Source organism: Hyaena hyaena, unplaced genomic scaffold (genome assembly GCF_003009895.1).
Source record: "Hyaena hyaena isolate Hyena2069 unplaced genomic scaffold, ASM300989v1 scaffold_16, whole genome shotgun sequence".
In the NCBI taxonomy this organism is placed as follows: Eukaryota; Metazoa; Chordata; class Mammalia; order Carnivora; family Hyaenidae; genus Hyaena; species Hyaena hyaena.
Window position 1 is genome coordinate 4506603 of NW_024080650.1, and position 20177 is coordinate 4526779.

General features: G+C 37.5%; 1 protein-coding gene across 1 annotated transcript in view; it reads right to left on the reverse strand.

The window, feature by feature from the left end:
• Positions 1-6204: 6204 nt before the first annotated feature.
• Positions 6205-20177, reverse strand: part of HAO1 (hydroxyacid oxidase 1) — a 53945-nt gene continuing 39972 nt past the window's right edge. Inside the window, exons 5-8 of the mRNA XM_039224598.1 lie at positions 15576-15667; positions 8906-9064; positions 8733-8802; positions 6205-6879 (exon numbers count right to left, since the gene is read on the reverse strand). Coding sequence (XP_039080529.1) covers positions 6809-6879; positions 8733-8802; positions 8906-9064; positions 15576-15667 — 392 coding nt within the window. The 3' untranslated portion in view covers positions 6205-6808. The remainder of the gene's footprint in view (positions 6880-8732; positions 8803-8905; positions 9065-15575; positions 15668-20177) is intronic.

Here is a 20177-nt window from a genome sequence, read left to right on the forward strand (position 1 = left end):
AAACTTCAAAGCAAAACTCTATAGGATCTTTCATAAACAACTGAAAAGATTAATAAGAAAAACGAAACGCAAAGCTTCTTAAGATCAAGAAAGTATATTCCTTTAAAATAATTTAAAAGTGCTACATTTATTATTACAATTGATGCACCTGCCATAAAAGCTACTTTTATAGTTTATGTTTTAATTGGGAAAGCTGCATTGAAAAGTCCTTATGTCATTTTCCCACAATAACAAGGTAGCAAGTTGGGTCCTGAGTCTATTAGACAAAGTTTCTTTGGTGCTTCAGGTTGTTTTGAATGTCTAGATGTATTCAATCCTGTATGGAACCAATAGGCCACATGTGACTACTTAAATTTAAATTAATCAAAATTAAAGAAAGCTGAAGCATTTAATATTGGGTATATTTCAAGTGCCCAATGTGATTGGCTAGCCACATGTAACAAATAGCTATTATATTGAACAACACAGATATAAAACTTTTTCATCCTCACTGGGCATTCATGGAGTAGCACTGGACTAGAGAATAAGAATCACTAAATAACTTTATAACTTTATTTTAAGGGAACAAATGTCCAAACATTTATAATAACCACTAATATTAATGTTGCTATAACATTATTGGTCAAGCTAACAGAAAGATAGAGGGCAGTACTATAAAAATATGTTAATAATTGATATTGGTTGAGTTGGCTTTTTTGCATTTAAATTAAAAATAAAACACAGCTTGCTAGACACAGTTTTGTTTTGTTTTAAAGACAGAGAGAGAGAGAATGGGAGAGGAGCAGAGGGAGAAGGAAGGAGAGAATCCTAAGTGAGAATTTAAAGCAGGCTCCACAACCCCGGGATCATCATCTGAGCCAAAAAGAAAAGTCAGATGCTCAACTGACTGAGCTACCCAGGTGTCCTGGCATAATTCTGTTTTTAAACTGTGAGTCATGTGATATTTAACATTACCTCACCTGAAACTATTAAAATTCATAGATCAAAAAATAGTTTTACAGACATCAGGTTCTGTTTTATTTTGTTTTGTTTTGGGGGGGAGGGCACAGTTAACAACAAGGGGAAGAAAGCCAGCCAGTGTCCATTTCTCCACATCAAATTCAATGCCAGATAGCAATCCAAAATGTCTGCAAAAAGGAAGTGTGACCCCAAAATATATTCATATGCAATTCAAATGTAAAAGCATGCAGCAGAGTTTTAAGCACACACAAACTCAAGGAATACAGCTATTCTTGAAAATACAATTTACCAAAAAAATGCAGGAAACCAAGAAGATGTGCATCAAAGTCAAGAACCAGGGAATGGGGAAGGTCTGAAGATTGTAGTATTGAATCTATTTCAATGAAAACTGATATTGAACAATTTTGGAAATTATTGTTACTTAGGAGGATGCTTTCTGTTTTGATGGTGTAAAAGTAATACTATATTAAGAACACTAGAGACAAGGGAGAGAAAAAAGAGGATAGTAGGTTTAAGAGGCTAGTTTCTTCATTTTTTATAGCAATGAGTTAACTGATACTGTCAACAATTGAAACATATAATGCCAGAAACAAAAAATTACTCCAACTTATTAAGTTTTTCATAATTAAAAAAAATATGATGAACAGGCACTTTGATGCTGTATTTATTTTTTGAGAGAAGCATTTACCTTAAAATTTTTCAATGCTTATTTATTTTGAGAGAGAGACAGACAAAGCATGATCAAGGGAGGCACAGAGAGAGAGGGAGACACAGAATTCAAAGCAGGATCCAAGCTCTTAGCTGTTAGCACAGAGCCCAACGCAGGGCTTAGACTCATGAGATGTGAGATCATGACCTGAGCTGAAGTCAGACACTCAACTGACTGAGCCACCCAGGTGCCCCAACATTTAACTGAATTTGAAGAATTCTTTTCAATTTCACTTTCTCTTCTACTAAATTCAGGTACAACTAAATTGGATATTTTACTTAAATGTAAAATTTTTTGTTTGTCCTATTCTAAGTATATATCAAAACTTGTTATGTTATCTCTTCTGATAATAATAATTATTAATCAGACTTTGAATGTCAATTTATAATCCATGATCTGTTCTCACATAGAGTTCACCATGCTATGTCTTTATTTCACAGCTAAAAATCTGGGAGTCTTAAGATTAAATAATGTTTCTTTCATTCTGCTAGGTCACTCAGATCTTCAGGATCCTAATCCAGTGTTTTTGGGCAGGTGGCCCTGACCTTTATTTAGTGAAGTTAATAATGAAGCTCTAACATATAATGTGAAGCATATTACCATAAACGATTCTATCAATAAGAAGATCGCCCTGTTAGAAAAAGACTGAGGAATTTGACTGTAATGGAAAATAAGTCAGCTTTCAAGGTGGATGATCTAAACAGAGAATACAGCTGAGAAACGAAGCCACAATCTCTTCCCCAGTGATGCTGAATCAAATGAACAAACAAAATCAAATTTACTGTTTGCTTAAATTCAGCCCTTGTTTTGGCATTATTCAGGGTGACACAATTCTGGTTTGTAGAAGATCCTGGAAAATCTTCAGTTGAACCTATACTCATTATCTAAAATGATATTTAGGGGAAAAATATCAGTAAAGAAACGAAGAGATAACTGGATAAAAATAAGCACTTCTTATTTCCCCCAACCAACTATGGGCAACCACATTAGGGAGAAAAAAAGATAACTATTGCTCAAGTTAGATTTGGATAAAGACAGGAAATTGCATCTTTTAAAATAGATAAGATTTCCCATCACATAAACATATAATAATAGCCTTGCATCATTTGGGTTAACATTTATATTACCTAAAATAAACTCTCATTATGATGTTGTTCTATTATTGGCATGTGACAGAGTGCTTGTTGAAGCAATATAAGTTCAGAAAGCATCCTCTATCTTTATGTTACAGGAAACCTTCAGATTTTCCTAAACAGACAAACTTTGTTTTGTTGCTATGCAACTGCCATGCAATACAGTCCATCAGACAGTAAATAGGTTATGAATTTTACAATGAAAAGTCTTTTCTCCCTGTTTGAGGACAAGCCACAACTTCCTTTCATGCTGTACTAATACACCACAACCTTCTAAAGCTGTTTCACAAATGCTAATGTTTTGGCAAGATAAATAAATGAATGAATAACACAGCAATGACACAGACATACTTTGCAAACTGCACGCTAAAAAGCATCAATACCATTTGATTCATTCCTATAGGACCATGAGCCTGGGCTCCCCAAGCCCAGTGGAGAGAAGGAAGTTTATTTCACACCCACAATCTTCCAGGGAGCAGATTCTATGCAAGCTTAAACAAAAGAGATTTTGAGAAATTCTGCTGGCAGGCACCCATCCGTGCTACATGTCTCAGGCATGACTCTGTACATGGGCATAAGAGGCATTTTAGCAATGAGGGAGACGTCTGTGAAGACAAGACATTACAGGCATTGAGAACCTGTGACTCATGGGCCAGACATGGGCCACAACCATGTTTAACATGACCTGCTCAATGTTCAAAATGTTAAATATTCACCACCATTTAAAATGTTTATGTAACAACATAGAGATATCCAGCTCTTTTCTTGAAAAATCAGAAAATAATACTGTGCATATATTTTCACAAAAATCAGCAGGAATTGGCTTTCAGCAGAAAAACTGCAAATAACCCAACCATGTAGCTATAAGAAAATGGATACACAAATTGTGGTATTTTCTACACTGGATTTACTATAGGGCCATAAATAGAACTAACAGCTGATATACTCAACAATACAACTGGACTCTATATACATTGTGCAAAAGAAACCAAAACAAAAGCCATATACTGTATGGTTTCACGTATATGAAGTTAAGAACAACTAATTTGTGGTGTTGGAAGTTAGAATTAGTTTACTTCTGGCAGAGCAGTTACTTTTGGGGATGATGGAAACATTCTGTATTTTGATCTGGGTGGTGGTGGTGGTGGTCACGGGGGTATGCATGTAAAATGCATTCACCTAGGCACTTAGGTTTCAACCCTTTACACACCTCACTGGAAGCACTTTATACCTCAATAAGAAATAAGATTCAACAAAAAGAGTCAATTGGCTAAGAAGAAGCTGCCCTTTATAGGTGGGGCATGGTCCACATCCAACAACTGGCTCATTACATGATTTGCCTGGCAAATCTGACTTGATGCTTCTTGCTCTCGACTAGATGGGTGGTTCTCAAGGTGTATTGCCCAGACAAGCTGTATCAGCCTCACCTGGAAGCGTGTTAGAAATACAGATTTCCAGCCCCTCCCCAGACCTGCTGCATCAGAATCCATGGTCATGAGGCCTGGCGCTCTGTTTTAACCAGTGCTCCAGGTGATTGTGATACGCTCTGTAGTTTGAGAAATACTACTCTAGAGCACTACACACATTAAATTGGTGACATGCGAGGAAAGCAGGGTTGGCTTATCTTAAAAATGGTCTATCCATTCCCTTTGACCCCTTCCCCACCATATTTCAGAAAACTTAGGAACAGAAAGGTCATTTGGCTTCTTCAGAAAACTTCTATCAAGTTCATGAAACACATTCTCAGCAGGAGACCTGCAACCAACATGCCCCATTTCTGTCTCAGCCATCAGATAGCTTTGGTTTTAGTATTATTACAAAGGGACTGGAGATATGCTCAAAGAAAAGTAAAAGTAACTTGGTCTCTTTCTGATTATGGAAATAATATCTATCATAAAGGCCCCGTGATATAACTCAGAAGAAAAGATGAAAATCTATATTCAAGTAGGTAGCATGGCTGTGGGGGTCATAAAAGTGTCCAGAAACTCACAAATTAAGACCACAAATCCCCATTTTCATATAACTTGCATAAAACTTTCATAGCACACCATGTGTGGATCTCCATTTGTTGGGAAAGTTATCAATTTTTTGTTTTCACCACTCAACCACATACTATGATGTAGTCAAAGAGGACATTCTTTTCTGACAGCAAAGGCATTTCAAAATCAGCTGTGGGAATCAAAGAGGTGCTTATTACATACGTATTAACATTAATTATACAGGCATTAAACAGTTACATGATATGACAATAATATTCCTTCTTTGCATTTGGAGAAAATATTAAGGAGTAACTATTCCTTTTTATCAGATTAAATGATTCTTTTTTTTTTATCAGACTAAATCAATAATTTTAGAAAGAAAGAGCTATGTTTGTGTCCATCATAGTTATTAGGTATGGCCTGGCATTTAAAGGAAGGGAGGAGGGAGGGGAAGAGAGAGACTTGAGAATAATAAAACAAAGTGATACAACATAACATAAAAATCATATTTTAGCTAGTGATTTTCTCCATTGTTTCATTTAATATTTCACAATGGTTGAACAACCAGGGAGATGGCAAAGTTATATTTCAAAATTACTTTGGCTACCTCTAATCTGTCAAATGCCCAGTTCGGGGAGTAAATTTAAAACTCACATGACCAGTGCTTTGTGAGCACATGGCCAGTACAGTTGCATAGGATTCCATACTCAGAAGGGGGCCTCACACTTGGGTTTAACACTCTGTGGTTGTTGGATTGAAATTCTTGGTAATTTACCTTTGAGTTTGTGTCTTACAAGTAAAAGTCATTGGGACGGTGAAACATGCGCTAGGGGCTTGGAGCCTAGAATCACACAATGTCCCATCACCTGCCATCTGCCCACCTCCCCTAAATGAGTCCTTAGTGGCTGGTTCATCCACCTGCCAGTGACACTGCCACTGTCCAACTCTGACAGGGTTCTGGGAATGAGCATTAAAGAGTCAGAGCATATCACAGGGCAGTGTTCAGGCACCTGTGAGGGTCCACACTTGCTCTGAGAGTAACTTCATGCCCAAGGAAACGGGACATTAAATAGCAAATAAAAGATACCATGACAGGTTAAGAGAAAAACTGTGGAAGGAAAGAAAGGACTTTTTCCTGCTTTTTTGAACAAGGAAATAACATTTTCATCTGACATGATCTTCATAAATTATACAACTGGACCTGCTTATGACTGTAAGTGGAAAAGAAGCAAAAAGAATAAAGAAGAGCTAGAAGATGTAAGAGAATTAATGGGAGAACAGGGCAGTTACTAGGGTTCAGAGATGAAATGGTTGAATTTCATATTGCTATGAATAGACCAGAAATTCTCTTTTCAAAAATGCTTTATTTGTTTGTGATTAAGAAGCAATATATATATCATAAAATATTCAGATATATGTGGACACTAAAGATGTGAACAGAAATCTACATTCAAAGAAGTAGCATAAGTCAGGGTGTTAAATAGTATCTAGTAAGTCACAAATTACCACCAGCTTGTCCCAATTCTATCAAGGGCTACCTCCTCTGTGTTAGGAATCTAAATCTCCCGTTTCTCCTGGCATTTTCCAACCTTTTGAACCTGAGCTTACAACTTAAGAACATTGCTTTAAGGATACCTAAACACAATGCAGGTTAATAAACAGTAAGATCATTATCTTTTTACCTCAGTGGTAGCTACCTCCAATTTTACCAAAGGATATCTTTTGTTTCTCAGCACTTCAGCCTGCCAGGCGATGACGTTGTCTAAACACATTTTCAATGTTTTCTTTTTAACAGTTAATATATTTCCAGGATGCAAGTCCATTTCTTTCTAAAAGGTTCCTAGGACACCCATTGAAAAGTCAAAAGCAATGAGCTCAAAGGGATTGCTATTTTGTTGGAGAAGAACGACACCCTTTGTATTGAAGTAGGGGATTGCAGACTGTGGTCACCCTCTGCACAGTGTCTCTTTGTCAAGTAATACATGCCTAAGAAAAAAATAATACAGATGGGAAAATATTGTGCACTGTCAGATCTTGGAAACGGCCAAAGGATTTTTCCTCACCAATGTCTTGTCGATGACTTTCACGTTCTGGCACCCTGAGAAAATAATGCATACATTTAATATGACATGAATGCAATAATAATCAGGCAGGTAATCGTTTTCCCAAGGAATGTAAAACTTGACAAATGTAAGGTTTATGATTCAAGGTAGGCTTGCCAAATCTTATGTGGCACGAGACCATTTTTATTACCTAAACAGTCCTTAACACAAAATGACTGGCACATATTTTTATTAACACAAAGAGTATATTCTTTCTGCCACATTTAATAGAGAGTCAGTGGCTGAAAGCTCTCTTTTAGGATATGTCTGCAGCAAATTAAAATGCAGAGTGAGGATTCACAGAATGGCATGCTCTTCACTGAGGTTGTGTCCACACAGGCTCAGCACAGTAGGGTAGATCACTGATCTCAAGAATTCTATCCATAAGGACAATCTGGGTGATATGGATCACAGAAAAGGAAACTCTCTGTACCTTCAGAAGTTGATAATTGGGCTTAACATCATTCTTTGCATCTCGAGGTTCATTCTGAGTCAAATTCAAAACAGCCACTAGTAATAATGGTGCTTGTTTTTACTTGTTTCTTCAGCAAATATTATTTATGTACCAGGCGCTGCTCTAAACACTGGGGATACTGAATTGGAGGCAACAAAGATCCCTGCCTCATGCTTCTTGTATTCTATAGAGCTAAAGATAATAATGATGCAAGTGATTTAAAAAGCAAATGAAATGATAGATGATTTATAGAAGGTGATAGGTGCTGTGGGAGAAGAATGAAATAACAGGGAAAGAAAACTGGAAGCTGAGTAGGTGAGTGGAGGAAGGATTGCCATTTTAAATAGGGTGGTCAGGATGGCACCCTTTGAGAAAATACGATTTAAATGAAGACTTGAAGGATGTGAGGCTGTTAGCCATGTAGATAACTGGGGAAGAGCATCCAGGCAGATGGAACAGTCAGTGCAAGAGCCTTAAGGCTGAAACATGTCTGACATAGTCAGGAAACAGCAGGAGGTAAATGTGCCCTGGGCAAAATAAGCAAGGGTGACGCAGGAGGAGTCGAGGTCAGAGAGGTGACAGAGGTCAAGTCACATAAAGGTCTTGTAGACCATTGTAAGGACCTTGGCGTTTATACTGAGTAAACAAACCAAGAGCCACTGGAAGGTTCTTATCAAAACAGTGTCATGTTCTGAATTAATGTGTAAAGAGAACATTCTGACTGCTGTGATCAGGCTGGGAGGGTGAGGTAGGCAAGGATAGACAGACAGACCTGCAATATCAAGGGGAGAGGGGTACGGATTAGAAAGAAACACAGAGGAACTATTGCAATAGTGAGTCAGGTCAAGTTTTGATCACATTTTGCAGATAGAGTTCTTGCGGATGTGAGGGTGTGAGGGAAATGAGGAGTCAAAAATAACTCAAGGTTTTTGAAACAATAGTATTAACGTGAACTGAGACTGGAGGGTCTGCAGGTGGAGCAGGTTCAGTGGGAAAAGTGTGCAGTTTCACTTTGGATGGGTAGAGTTTGGGATAACACTTAGACAACTCGATGGAGGTGTTGACTAGCCAGTTAGAGTTTTTTGTTCATGTGTTATGATATGAGGAGGAGTACAGTGTAGCATTCACCCTTCAGATTCTCACACTTGCCAACATATTCCTGGTGAGACTGTCAAAGATAGAGGATTAGCAACTGTTATTGGCTGAGTACACTGTGGACTTCTCTGTTCAGAGTGCTCTGCACTAGAGATGTAAACATGGATCCAACTTCAAATTTAATTATAACCCAAACGATTCCATCTTCTTCCCCCTCAAGTTTACTTCTCTCCACCAAGGAGCTTGGCTTAAAACCCATGAGTAGAAAAGAAAGTTGGAAAGGAGAATGGCCAGTCTTACCACTCAGAGCCATGGCCAATCGGAATTCTTCTTTCAATATCTCAAGGACGTCTTGAACACCTTTCTCTCCCTAAGCAAGTAAAAAGATACAGATCTTTGGGATATGACTTGATTTATGCATTTATTTCACCATCGTTCTGTTTTATATATTTATTTCTTTATCTTCCAATTACCTGGGAAGCCAAGCCCCAAATGATCGGCCTCCCCACAAACACAGCCTTGGCTCCCAGGGCTAGAGCTTTCAGGACATCAGTGCCTTTCCGAACACCTCCATCCAGGAAGACTTCCACCTTCCCTTCTACAGCTTCCACAATTTCTGGCAAAGCATCAATCTGCAGGGAGAAAAGGTCAATAATGTCACGGTATGCATGGTAAATTGTTACCCAACTCAATCTCCACAGCCATTGACCATCTGACAAGGGTTTAGTGTTAAAGAAGCTAAGCAGGTTTGGAATCAACACTAAAAATTTTCCCTCCTAAAAGAGAAGGGTGCAAATGGTAGTTAGTAAAAACCAACTAAGTTTTCAGTTGAGTGGCTTATTTTTATTTCAAAGTTGAAGACTTTTTTTCTGTTCCAGATGTTGAAATTTAAAGATCGTGACTTAATAAAATATAAGCATAATTTTAATACATGTAATGACCTTATATAGCTATGCTTTACAAATTGCAGAAAAATATATTAAATATTTTGCTCATGTAAATTATTCTATATTATTTACTCACTGAAAAATCAATTATTAAATTAATACTTAACTGATCGTGGAAGCAGTGGTACATAAAATTGCAAGCAGGGCTAGTAATGAAAACTTTAGTCTCTGATTTCCTCATCCAATGTATTTTGCATCTAGCTATATATTAGGGAACTTTCTATGAAAATATTTTTCTTGCTTTATTTTTTATTTTTATTTATATGTTTTTATTATTATTTTTTTAATGCTTATTTATTTTTGAGAGAGGAAGAGAAAGATAGGGCACAAGTGGGGGAGGGGCACAAAGAGAGGGAGATAGAATCCCAAGCAGACTTCAGCTCTGAGTTGGCAGCACTGAGCCCAACATGGGGCTTGAATTCATGAACCATGAGATCATGAACTGAGCCAAAGTTAGATGCCTAACCGACTGAGCCACCCAGCACCCCTTTTTGTTACGGCCACAGGCACCTTGAAGGTCCTCATCTGGATTGGCAATGGATGATGGGTTTATATCAGCACCAAAGAACACAAGAGACTCACAGAGTTTGATCTGGTAGATTTGCAGTATTATTCCTAATCCTTCACACCACTCTGAAACCACTCCATTTCCAAGGTAACTTTACAGCATTCCTGCTAAAGGAAACAGTGTACGCTTGTCTGCTCCTTGACATTGGCCTTGGCCTTGCAACTTACTTTGGCCAATAACATGTGAGCAGAGGTGGTAGAGTGCCATTCCTGGACATAGACCTTAAACGACCTCATACATTTCAACTTTCTCTGGCACCTGTGACACTTGCCATGGGAGGAGTACCCCCTGGGCAATGCTCTCTCTTTCCTGGGGCCCCAGACTAGATATTCAGGAATTCAGGAAGTAAAGCTAGCCCAGCTAAGCCGAGCTGGACATGAAATTTGGAGCACAGCCAGCTAACCAGTATCAAGTCCAGATCAGCAGCCTGTCCCTGGTCCCCACCAGTTGACACAAAGTTTTATAGGAATAATGACTGCAGATTTAAGCCACTGACTTTGGAGTCTGTTGTCTCATAGTATCATGCGGTAATAGCTAATACAGTTGGCTAATAGCCAATACAGTTAATAGCTAATAGCTGATAGAGTTGTCTATTTTTATATAAATCTTTGCACTTGAGAATGGAAACAATTCACAAGGTGACCTGTAGGCCAAAATCTGTAGAAATAACCCACATTCATTCCAAAAGATTTAAGTATAAAATTAAGTCCAGTCCCCATTTAAAATGTATGCTGAAGAAGCTACGATGCATTCGAGTGCAGTTTTTCTAAACATAATTGTGCTGAAATCACTCAAAGGCTTTCCCACTTCTCCCCTGAAATTTTAGAGGCTAAACTTAAATAGAGTTTTATGTAAAGGGCTGAAGACTAAACCTGGTTACGGATTTGGAGGAAGTGAAGGCAACTTTTGGCATGCAGCCCCTAAGTGTTTGGCAGGTAATGTGATTTTCCCCTTTTCCTTTTGGCTTTTCTGCCTTGCCAAACATGCTTTGGATCCATTTACATATGTCCCTTTACCTATACATAGTCCTCCTTTTACAGTCAGGCAAGTTACATCAACATATAAATGCTACTATTTCCAAGAGATGATGCAAGCTATAATTAAGCGTATTTCCCCATTTGAAACCAAAACCAAAGAAAAATATTAGCTAGCTTGGGTTCAATACACATTTTCAAAGTCACGCAAATCAAGTCTGTTTACGTTATTTCCAATGCCCAACCTGGCCTAAAAGGAAACTAATAAGGATACTTAAAATGTGAATTCTGGGCTATAAAACAGAACCCAGATTGGTGTTTTGTGTGTCTGTGGACAAGGATGTTCTGTCCACTGCTGAGCATTTCTGTCTTCCCCCTTTTTTCTTTCAGTAGCTGCAGTTCTACTGTGTATACATCTCAGAGAATAATTCTGATCAGAGGAGATTAAATAAATAAATACAGTAGACAAATCCACTATTTTATGACTGTTATGTTTCCTTTTTTCAGCTTATTACACATCTCAGAGACCATTCATTTTGGCTTTTCTTTCCTTAGTGGTTCTTTAGACAACTAATTTTGGGCTCACCTCTAGTGGGGTTAATCTACGGGAAAATGTGGTAAGATCCCAATATACTTGCTAACTCATCCATTCATTCACAGACTTATTAAACACTTTATTGAGGACCTGCTTTACTCAAACCAGTATGCAGACAGTCTAAGTGAGCCAAAAAGAATCCCACAGGGTTGTCACTCGCAATGAGACTTTTTCCCATTCTTGCTTGACATCACATTCTTCCAGGATGTTCCCTGTCCCACAAAACGTCTACTCACAGGGAGCTCTCACCTTTCTATCTTCCTATAGCATCCATTGATACACTCCTGATTGCTGACATTTTGGGTATGGAACTGTTTAAAGGTCTCAAACCAAAGCAATTGAACATAGACAAAAACAGATAAAACCAGAGCTGATTTAGTGAAAAGCAAGAGTCAGAGCCCCTAACCCTTTACCCCACTCTGCTCATACTTTACCAGGAAGCCCTTGGTGGGGTTTCTACTGAGCATGCTTAGAAAACCAGTGGTTCCTATAGGCTTGACTATTTGCTATTGCAAGAATGACTGTAATTATTTTCCTCCCTATCTTCATTTCCTTGCAATGTGATGATCCCTCCCATCATGGGGTAGGAGGGAGGGGGGAAACAGGAGTAGAAGAGTCTATTTTCCCATCCCTTGCATCTGAAGTACCCTTGTGACCTACTTTTACCAATAGGATGTAGAGAGAATAGAATAGAGAGAAGCTACAGTGTGCCTATTCTAAGCTTCAATCTCAAGAGGCCTTACGTGTTTGCAATTACCCTCTAGAAAACCTGCCACCTTGAGAGCCAGCCTACCTAATGTGAGACAATGCAGAGCTGTCCCTACTGAGGCCACCCCACACTAGCCTGTCCTAGTCAACTCAGCAGCTGACCACATGCATATGAGTGACCCCCGCCAAAAAGCCCAGAAAAAACTCCTAGCCAATATCAGCCCAAATGGCCAACTCACAAAATTGTGACATGAATGAATAGCTATTGAATTTTGGTCAGTAACTTTTAGAGTGGTTGTTACACAAAAAAGGCTAACTGATACATCAGTGTATCTCAAAGGTAGAATTACATGGATCCGTTTTAAAAGGAAAAATAAGAGGTATCTGGTGGCTCAGTGGGTTAAGCTTCCGACTTCAGCTCTGATCATGATATCATGGTTTGTGAGTTCAAGCCCCCCATCAGGCTCTGTGCTGACAGCTCAGAGCCTGGAACCTGCTTCAGATTCTGTGTCTCCCTCTCTCTCTGCTCCTCCCTTGCTCATGCTCTGTGTCTCTCTCTCTCTCAAAAATAAACATTAAAAAAAAGGAAAAATAAAATCTCTTAAATCTCATAGAACATGCCCAAGGACTCAATTTTGTAAATCCTTGACTTAACAACCCAAATATTATATATTATTTTATGATGATTTTTTATAGATGAACACTTTCACTAGAAAAGAGTGTCATATATAGATGTATATATACATTATATACATCTGTTTTAAAAAAACAATGACACTCCCCTTCACATGCTGTGTGTAAGATATATATATACATATATACATACATATAATTTGGGAGAAAGAGAGAGAGAGGAGGGAGAGGGGCAGAGGGAAGGAGAGAGAGAATCCCAAGCATGTTCCATTCTCGTTATGGAGCCTGACTCAGGGCTCAATCTCCCGACCCTGAGATCAAGACCTGACTGAGCCCAAATGAAGCACTGGACTCTCAACCAACTGAGCCATCCAGGTGCCCCAAGAATATTTTTAAGCTTAAGGTAGTTTGGGTCCAGTTAGCATAAAAAAAAAAAAAAGGAAAGAAAAGAAAAGAAAAGAAAAGAAAAGAAAAGAAAAGAAAAGAAAAGAAAAGAAAAGAAAATTTGAAGGAAAAAAATGCTTCTAGAGTTCAAAGACTCCGGAGAATCTGTCTTTGGACCCCAGTTTGAGATGTTCCAGAACAATGGATTTGATACTGTCATTTTGATCTCTATTTCAAGAGCAATCTTTTTTTTTTTCTTTTAATGTAAGCTCTACACCCAATGTATGGTTTGAATTCATGACCCCAGGATCAAGAGTCACATGGTCTACGAACTGAGTCAGCCAGGTGCTCCTCTTCAAGAGTGCTGTTGTCCACATTACTACCTTGAGTGTAAGGACATTGACATGAACCTAATTTGTAACTGCTTGCTCTTCATCTCAAACCCTATACATGGAGGGAAAAACATCTTCACTGTAAGCTGAATCTAATCTCACATTTCTCTCACCATCATGAGCCTTAAATTTGCTCTAAAGTATGAGGCAAAAGTCAAGCAAGCATCTCCTCTCTTACACACAGCATGTGAAGGGGAGTGTCATTGTTTTTTTAAAACAGTCTCAGAGACCACAGCTCAAAAAGCCCTTTTAGATAAGTTTCCATATCCCCTCAGCCAGAGCGAAATAAACCACACCATTTAGATATTTTCCCCTTAAAATCTAGTTAGATTTGATTTCAGTAGATTTAGATTTTATTTTTAGAAAACAAACTTACTTTGGTCTGCACACTAAGTCTATGTCTTCATACACAAGAGAGGCATAAATCTGCAAAAGAGCCTTGAGCTGTGACCAGCTTCTCCTCCCTGCCCAGAGGGGGTCTTCATTCTCAACCTCCCTTTCCCTGCAGGCACCATTTAAGAAGACTGGTCTCTATAAGTAAAGCTGAATTAGAAAGAACTGAAAACTTCCAGTTTTGTGATTTGATTCTTGATTCTGTGATCCTACAGTGTGCAAAGATGAAGTTCTTTTCTACCATTAGTGCTTTAGGAAAAACTGTGAGTACAAAAATGGAAGATATCCAATATTCCCCCATAGTCATTTAGTCTGTCCTAAAACTCATAACTGGTCTATGGATTTATCTAAATCAACCTGATAGTTCAGGGAAGACTAATCCACTACTACTAAAGCCATCCATATAATAATCGTGACTAAATGACTCTGATAACAGGGGTCAAATGCTTTTGGACTTCTTGGGGCTCATTGCTCTCCTTCACAGTCTTAACTCAGTCCCACAGCTTTTCAAGCCAATTTGGCTAACTTTTATGTTTTTATTTATTTATTGTTTTTGAGAAAGAGGGCACAAATGAGTGAGGGGCAGAGAGAGAGAGAATCCCACTAGGGACAGAAAGGAAGAGAGTGGGGCCCACCTAAAGAAGGGCTCGTGTTCACCCAAAGTGGGGCTTGAGCTCACCTGATGTGGGACTTGAACTCACAAACCTGTGAGATCATGACCTGAGTGGAAGTCAGATGCTTAACAACTGAGACACCCAGGAGCCCTGGTTTACTTCATATCTAGATTCTGGATTCTGATTTGCCTGGCACAGTGTGTACAGTGTATTAAAAAACAATAGATGCACATTGGAATCTCGTGGGTAGCTTTAAAAAATACCGGTGCCTATGCCCCCTGGCCCCAGATATTCTGATGAATTGATGTATTGTGCAGCCTGTGCATCAGGAGTCTTTAAAGTTCCCCAGGTGATTCTAATATGTAGCCAAGGTCATGCACAGCTCAAGGAGAGTAGCCCATTTGCAGCTGACCTCCTCTCACCTCAGCTGTAGAATTTCTATTCCTTTCCCCACCCACCTACCCTCTCTCTGCAGCTGCTCAACCCCCATAGCCACAGGAAATTTCAGTCTTTCCATCCTCCTGACTTCCTGTACCAGTAATCTCAAACTCCACCCAAGTCTTTTATAATTACAATGGTCTGTTAGCTCCTCTTCCTTGAACTCTCATGACATAATCATTTCTTTTATACTCTAATTTATGTTATACCTCTCAGTGTATCTATGAATACAAGAATAATCCCTGCCCATAAATGAGTTATTTTTTGACGGTGACTTTTAAAAGTTTACAAATAACTGTACTGGAGTAATTAATGATCAAATTTAGGTAGTTATACACCACTACATCTAAAATCAAAGATCTCATGTATTCACACATATTTTACCTTGAGTGTTCACACACACAAAATACACAAGGAAGAGGCAAACACAAAGATAGTCAAAGCTATGATAGAAATGCAAACTCCAAAGGGAAATCTGAGCATTTGCTGAAACTCACAGTGGCTGGCACCCCATCAAGTTGTCGAGCCCCATGATTTGACACCAAGATCCCATCCAAACCATGTTTAACTGCCTCCCTGGCATCATCACCTGGAAAGAGCAAGACAGTCATTGTATATGAAAAGAGCAATTTAACAGAAGCCTTGGGTTTAGAAATGGAAAGGTCCCAGTCAAAGGGAGCTTGACCTCATATATCTGTACCTTTCTCAGAACCTTTGGCATAGAAATACACCAAGGGTTAGGTCTAGAATAGTAGTAATAGTTTCCTTGACCAAAATGTTAGCATTGACAACAATTTAATGATGGTATAAAATTTTCAATAGGTAGCAAATTGATATGCACTTAAAATTTATTTAGTCTCACAAGGAAGCACTCCTACTAAGCATTTTTATTATTTTTAATAAGATAATAGCATTTAGCATTTAGCAGAATTACTCTTTTGCAATTCGCATGGCATAGAAGAATACATCAGTGGAAAGCACCTTATGTGTAACAGTAAAGGAACAAGTCTATTCCAAAAACATTCTTTAATACAAAGTTATGTCCTCAGTAACTATCTTAAGTTGTATTGTTCTATGATTAAATGTACTTCACCCATTGAAGAATATGAAAATGTACAAAATTTAAAATTATATGCTATGTCTCTAATCATGCTTCAAAATATATCAATTTCCAAAAATATAGTTTTAAAATAGGTTAATATTCTCTCAAATCAATTTCCAGCACACTTTTTATATTTTATATTTCAAACTATTATTTTCAGTATGTTCCCAACAACAACACATTTGCTAATAGAATCAGGAAAGTAACACTGGTATTTAATTTTAACACTCAAAAATAGTTGCCCTAAGACTATAGTGAAAAACATATTTAGGAAATGTAAGCAAATGGATACCAAACATTGTATACATTCATTAATTCAACAACGGAGATCAAGGACAGACCTAAGAATAATGAAAAAAGATTCATAAAAGAATCTGTAATTCTGACTATTTTTAAATTACATGTGAAACCATCGTTTTCAAACCTGTGTTTTATTGAATGCTAGTTTTTAACTATTTCCATTCAAATAAATGATACTAGTAGTATTTTTCTTCTAAAACTATAGGTACATGAAAATGTTAAGCTCATGTTCATGGACTGAATGTTTGTGTCCCTCCAGAGGCTGTATGTTGAAACCCTAACCTCCAATATGATAGTATCTAGAGATGGTGCCTTTGGAAAGTGATTAAAGTTAGATGAGTTCATGAGAGTGGGATTTTCATGAGGGTATCGGTGCCCTTATAAGATCAGAGAACTTACTTGCCCACCCAATCTCCACTCATCCAATAAACAGGTCATGTGAGATCATAGCGAAACTTTACTAAGTTAACTAAGGGCCTACTGGACTGTGAGCTCCTCAAGTGTCAGAGTTGAGAACAGCAACATATCATATTGTCAGTGTTGTAGGTTGACAACCACCCATTGCTGTCTCAGCTATTTATTCATTTCTTTAGAAAGGATGGAGCTGCTATGTCGAGTGACCCGCTGTTGCACAAGTGATGAGGGAGGAAGATAGGATGGCTGGCTGCTGTAAGAGTTTCACAAGCAGAACTCCCATGAATCTCCTGGCTTTCTTCTCCACCTCTCATCCCCCATCTTTCTCACACTTGCAGATTAGACACTGGGTACCTCTCAGGCAATCATTACAGAATTTCCTGCCTCCTCCAGGGCTCCCTCTGGTTCTATCTTGAGGGGGAGTTTTCTTTGCATTTTCCTATCAATATGTTCCCTTACATTTTGTTTCTCTCATAAATCTCTTGAAGTTCCTCTATTGTCTGTGTCCCTCATCTTTCTTTGCTTTGCTATCATAAGACTTATATAGTTTTGTATTTCTGTACTTTAATTTCAGTGGCATTATGGGTTTGATGAGAGGGTACATATCTATTCACTCCATCATTTGGAACCAGAAGCCCAATATGTTGTCATTTAAAACATGTTTGGGTAAATGGTTCTCTAAAAACATGGCCTTAATACAATGTAAAGTGTATGTGGAATTGGGAAGGTTTGCTTTGGGTATCTAACTGTGTGCATGATACCAAACATCAAAAGTAAAAAAATATATATATATATATATATCAAAATATATGTAATTACAAACTATGTTCCAGAAATTGAACATTGTCAGTAAACTATATAGTATGAAAAAGGTATGAAAAAAATTATTAACTGTTTAAGATTAATAGTCAGACTACTTAAGTTTGAATCTTGTATCTGCTACTTGCCTGCTATGTAAGTAGCAAGCTTCTTAACTTCTCTGTGCATCAGGGTACCTAAGTCATAAAATAGGGATAGTAATTCATGTAAGATTGGCTTGTAAATTAAAGCAGTTGAATGAGTGTTTAGAAAGTGCCTGACACATGTTGAACACTCAGATAAAATTAACTGTTATTATTAATTTCATCTGATGGTGCAGGAAGTATAAACTCAGATGAGTAAGTGGAGGAAAATTCATTTGCTGGATGCCTTTGGCAAGTCTGTTTGAGTTTTGTTTATAACAATAAATTTTCATCCTGGTCAGGATTATAATTATAAAGAGGCTTTCATTTGAAGTAAGCACTGCTTAAGTAACAGTTTATTATCTCCTATCATTTCAAGTGGTTTTCCAGGTTCTTCTAGGCAGTGCTGGGAATGTAGGGGGACATGATAAAATAGTTTACTCAGAAGATAAGATCATGAGTGTCTGCAGAAGCAAAGTAAGGATAATTTATGACCAGATATTAACCCCTTTCATTAGCTGCTTATGAAGCCTTCCAAAGTTTCACATTTTATTTTAATTCAGAGAGAAAAAACAATGTTGTCTTAATAGGAGGGTGAGAAATGTTCTGACTTTGTAAAAAGTTCATGAATCTTTGATATTTTCATTAATCCTTAAAGTTTACTGCTATGACATTCCACATATGTTAATTTGTCAATTAATACATTAATTGATTGACAAATACAATAGTCAGTGGAGAATAGCACTGTTTGTTATCTTTATGATGTATTATTTTTATATGTAATTAAATACTCAAGATTTACCCTCAAGCCCATTGAGTTTTTTAATCAGGATTCTGCTATCTTGTAGGTATTTAGTAAATAAATCCTAGATGCATGGCAGCAGTTTTGAGCATAATCTAGAAACACTAAGTGACTAGTTTTGAGAGTGTTGTGAAAAAAATGTGTATAGGAAAAGAGCTAGTTACAGTTTTGAGAAACAAAAAAGCCACTATGGAAATACCACAGAATAGTTTAATTTTTTTTTAAATTTTAATACAACTCTGAAAAGCATTATGCCTTTTCTCATAAAGCCGTTTGTTTATTAGCATGAGTTTTGGCAAAGACCAGATCCTGTCTCAAATACATGTTTAGAGTTTGTGTTGAAGTTTTCCAAGGGCAGAGTTTAACCACAGCAAGAGATTACATCTTGCACTTCAATTTGCATTCGTTAAGATGCAATTCTTAAAATGGTGGTAAGGGGGGAAGTTTCATTGAGATCTTTCCAGCATGCATGAATTCATACAACCACAAACATAATCTATACCTTTCTTATAAAATGAAAGTGAAAGAGAATGGGTGATGCTCAGTCTATCCATGTGACTTCTGGATGAAGATTTCTGAAACAGAACTGGATTTCCCAGAACTGCCTCCCCCACTTACCCCCATCAAGATTGAGCTTATGCACTACTTGATGCAGTAGTTGTCATGGAGACAATTCTTGTTTGTTAAATAAATGAAATAAATAGTTACAGAGAAACTAGACAATGTAAACTGTACATGTGTAAATAAGCTATTTCCTTTCAAATGCCAAATGCTCCATCTCTTTCTCTTGCTTTGAACTCTCTCTAATTATATAGACTCATAGTTTTCACTAAGGATTTTAGTCAATAAACATTTTGGCTATCTACTATGTATAAAACATTATAAAACATTATCTACTATGTAAAACATTTCTGTGTGAAAGAAATGATATGATTCATATGAAAGAGGTGATGGTGGGGGTGTTGGTCCTAGGTAAGATGACAACAGAAGGAAGTTCTAGAAGCCATAGTATTTTTCAACATGATAGTAAAGTCTAATTAAATAGATGTAGAGCATATTTCAGAGGACAGAGTTGAAGAAAATGATATATATTGGGAGTCCTAAATTGAAAAGTTGATTAAAAATTTAAATAATCTCATTCTTATATATGTTCTCTATTTAACTTAGACAAATATGGAACTATAATAAAACTTCGTTCTTCTTTGGTATTTTAAGACATTTGCCCTGGGCCATAATTGTGATGAGAATGATTTAATACTTGAAACTGCATTCATTTTCTAATTCAATTCCACCTTCTCAGTTTCCTGAGGTCAGCCACAATGATCTCTTGCTCAGGGAACGATAGTTTCTTAAATGTCCCCCCCGCCCCAAATCTTGCCACCTCCATCCATTAGGCCCATTATATAATGCTTGATTTTCCTAAAATGCTCATCTGATGAGGTTGCTTCCTTGATCAAGAATCCTAGTGGTTCTCAAATATGTTTTATAAATTGGTACTCAAAACTGCTTTATTTTGCCATCATTTCAGTCTGAGAGTTTT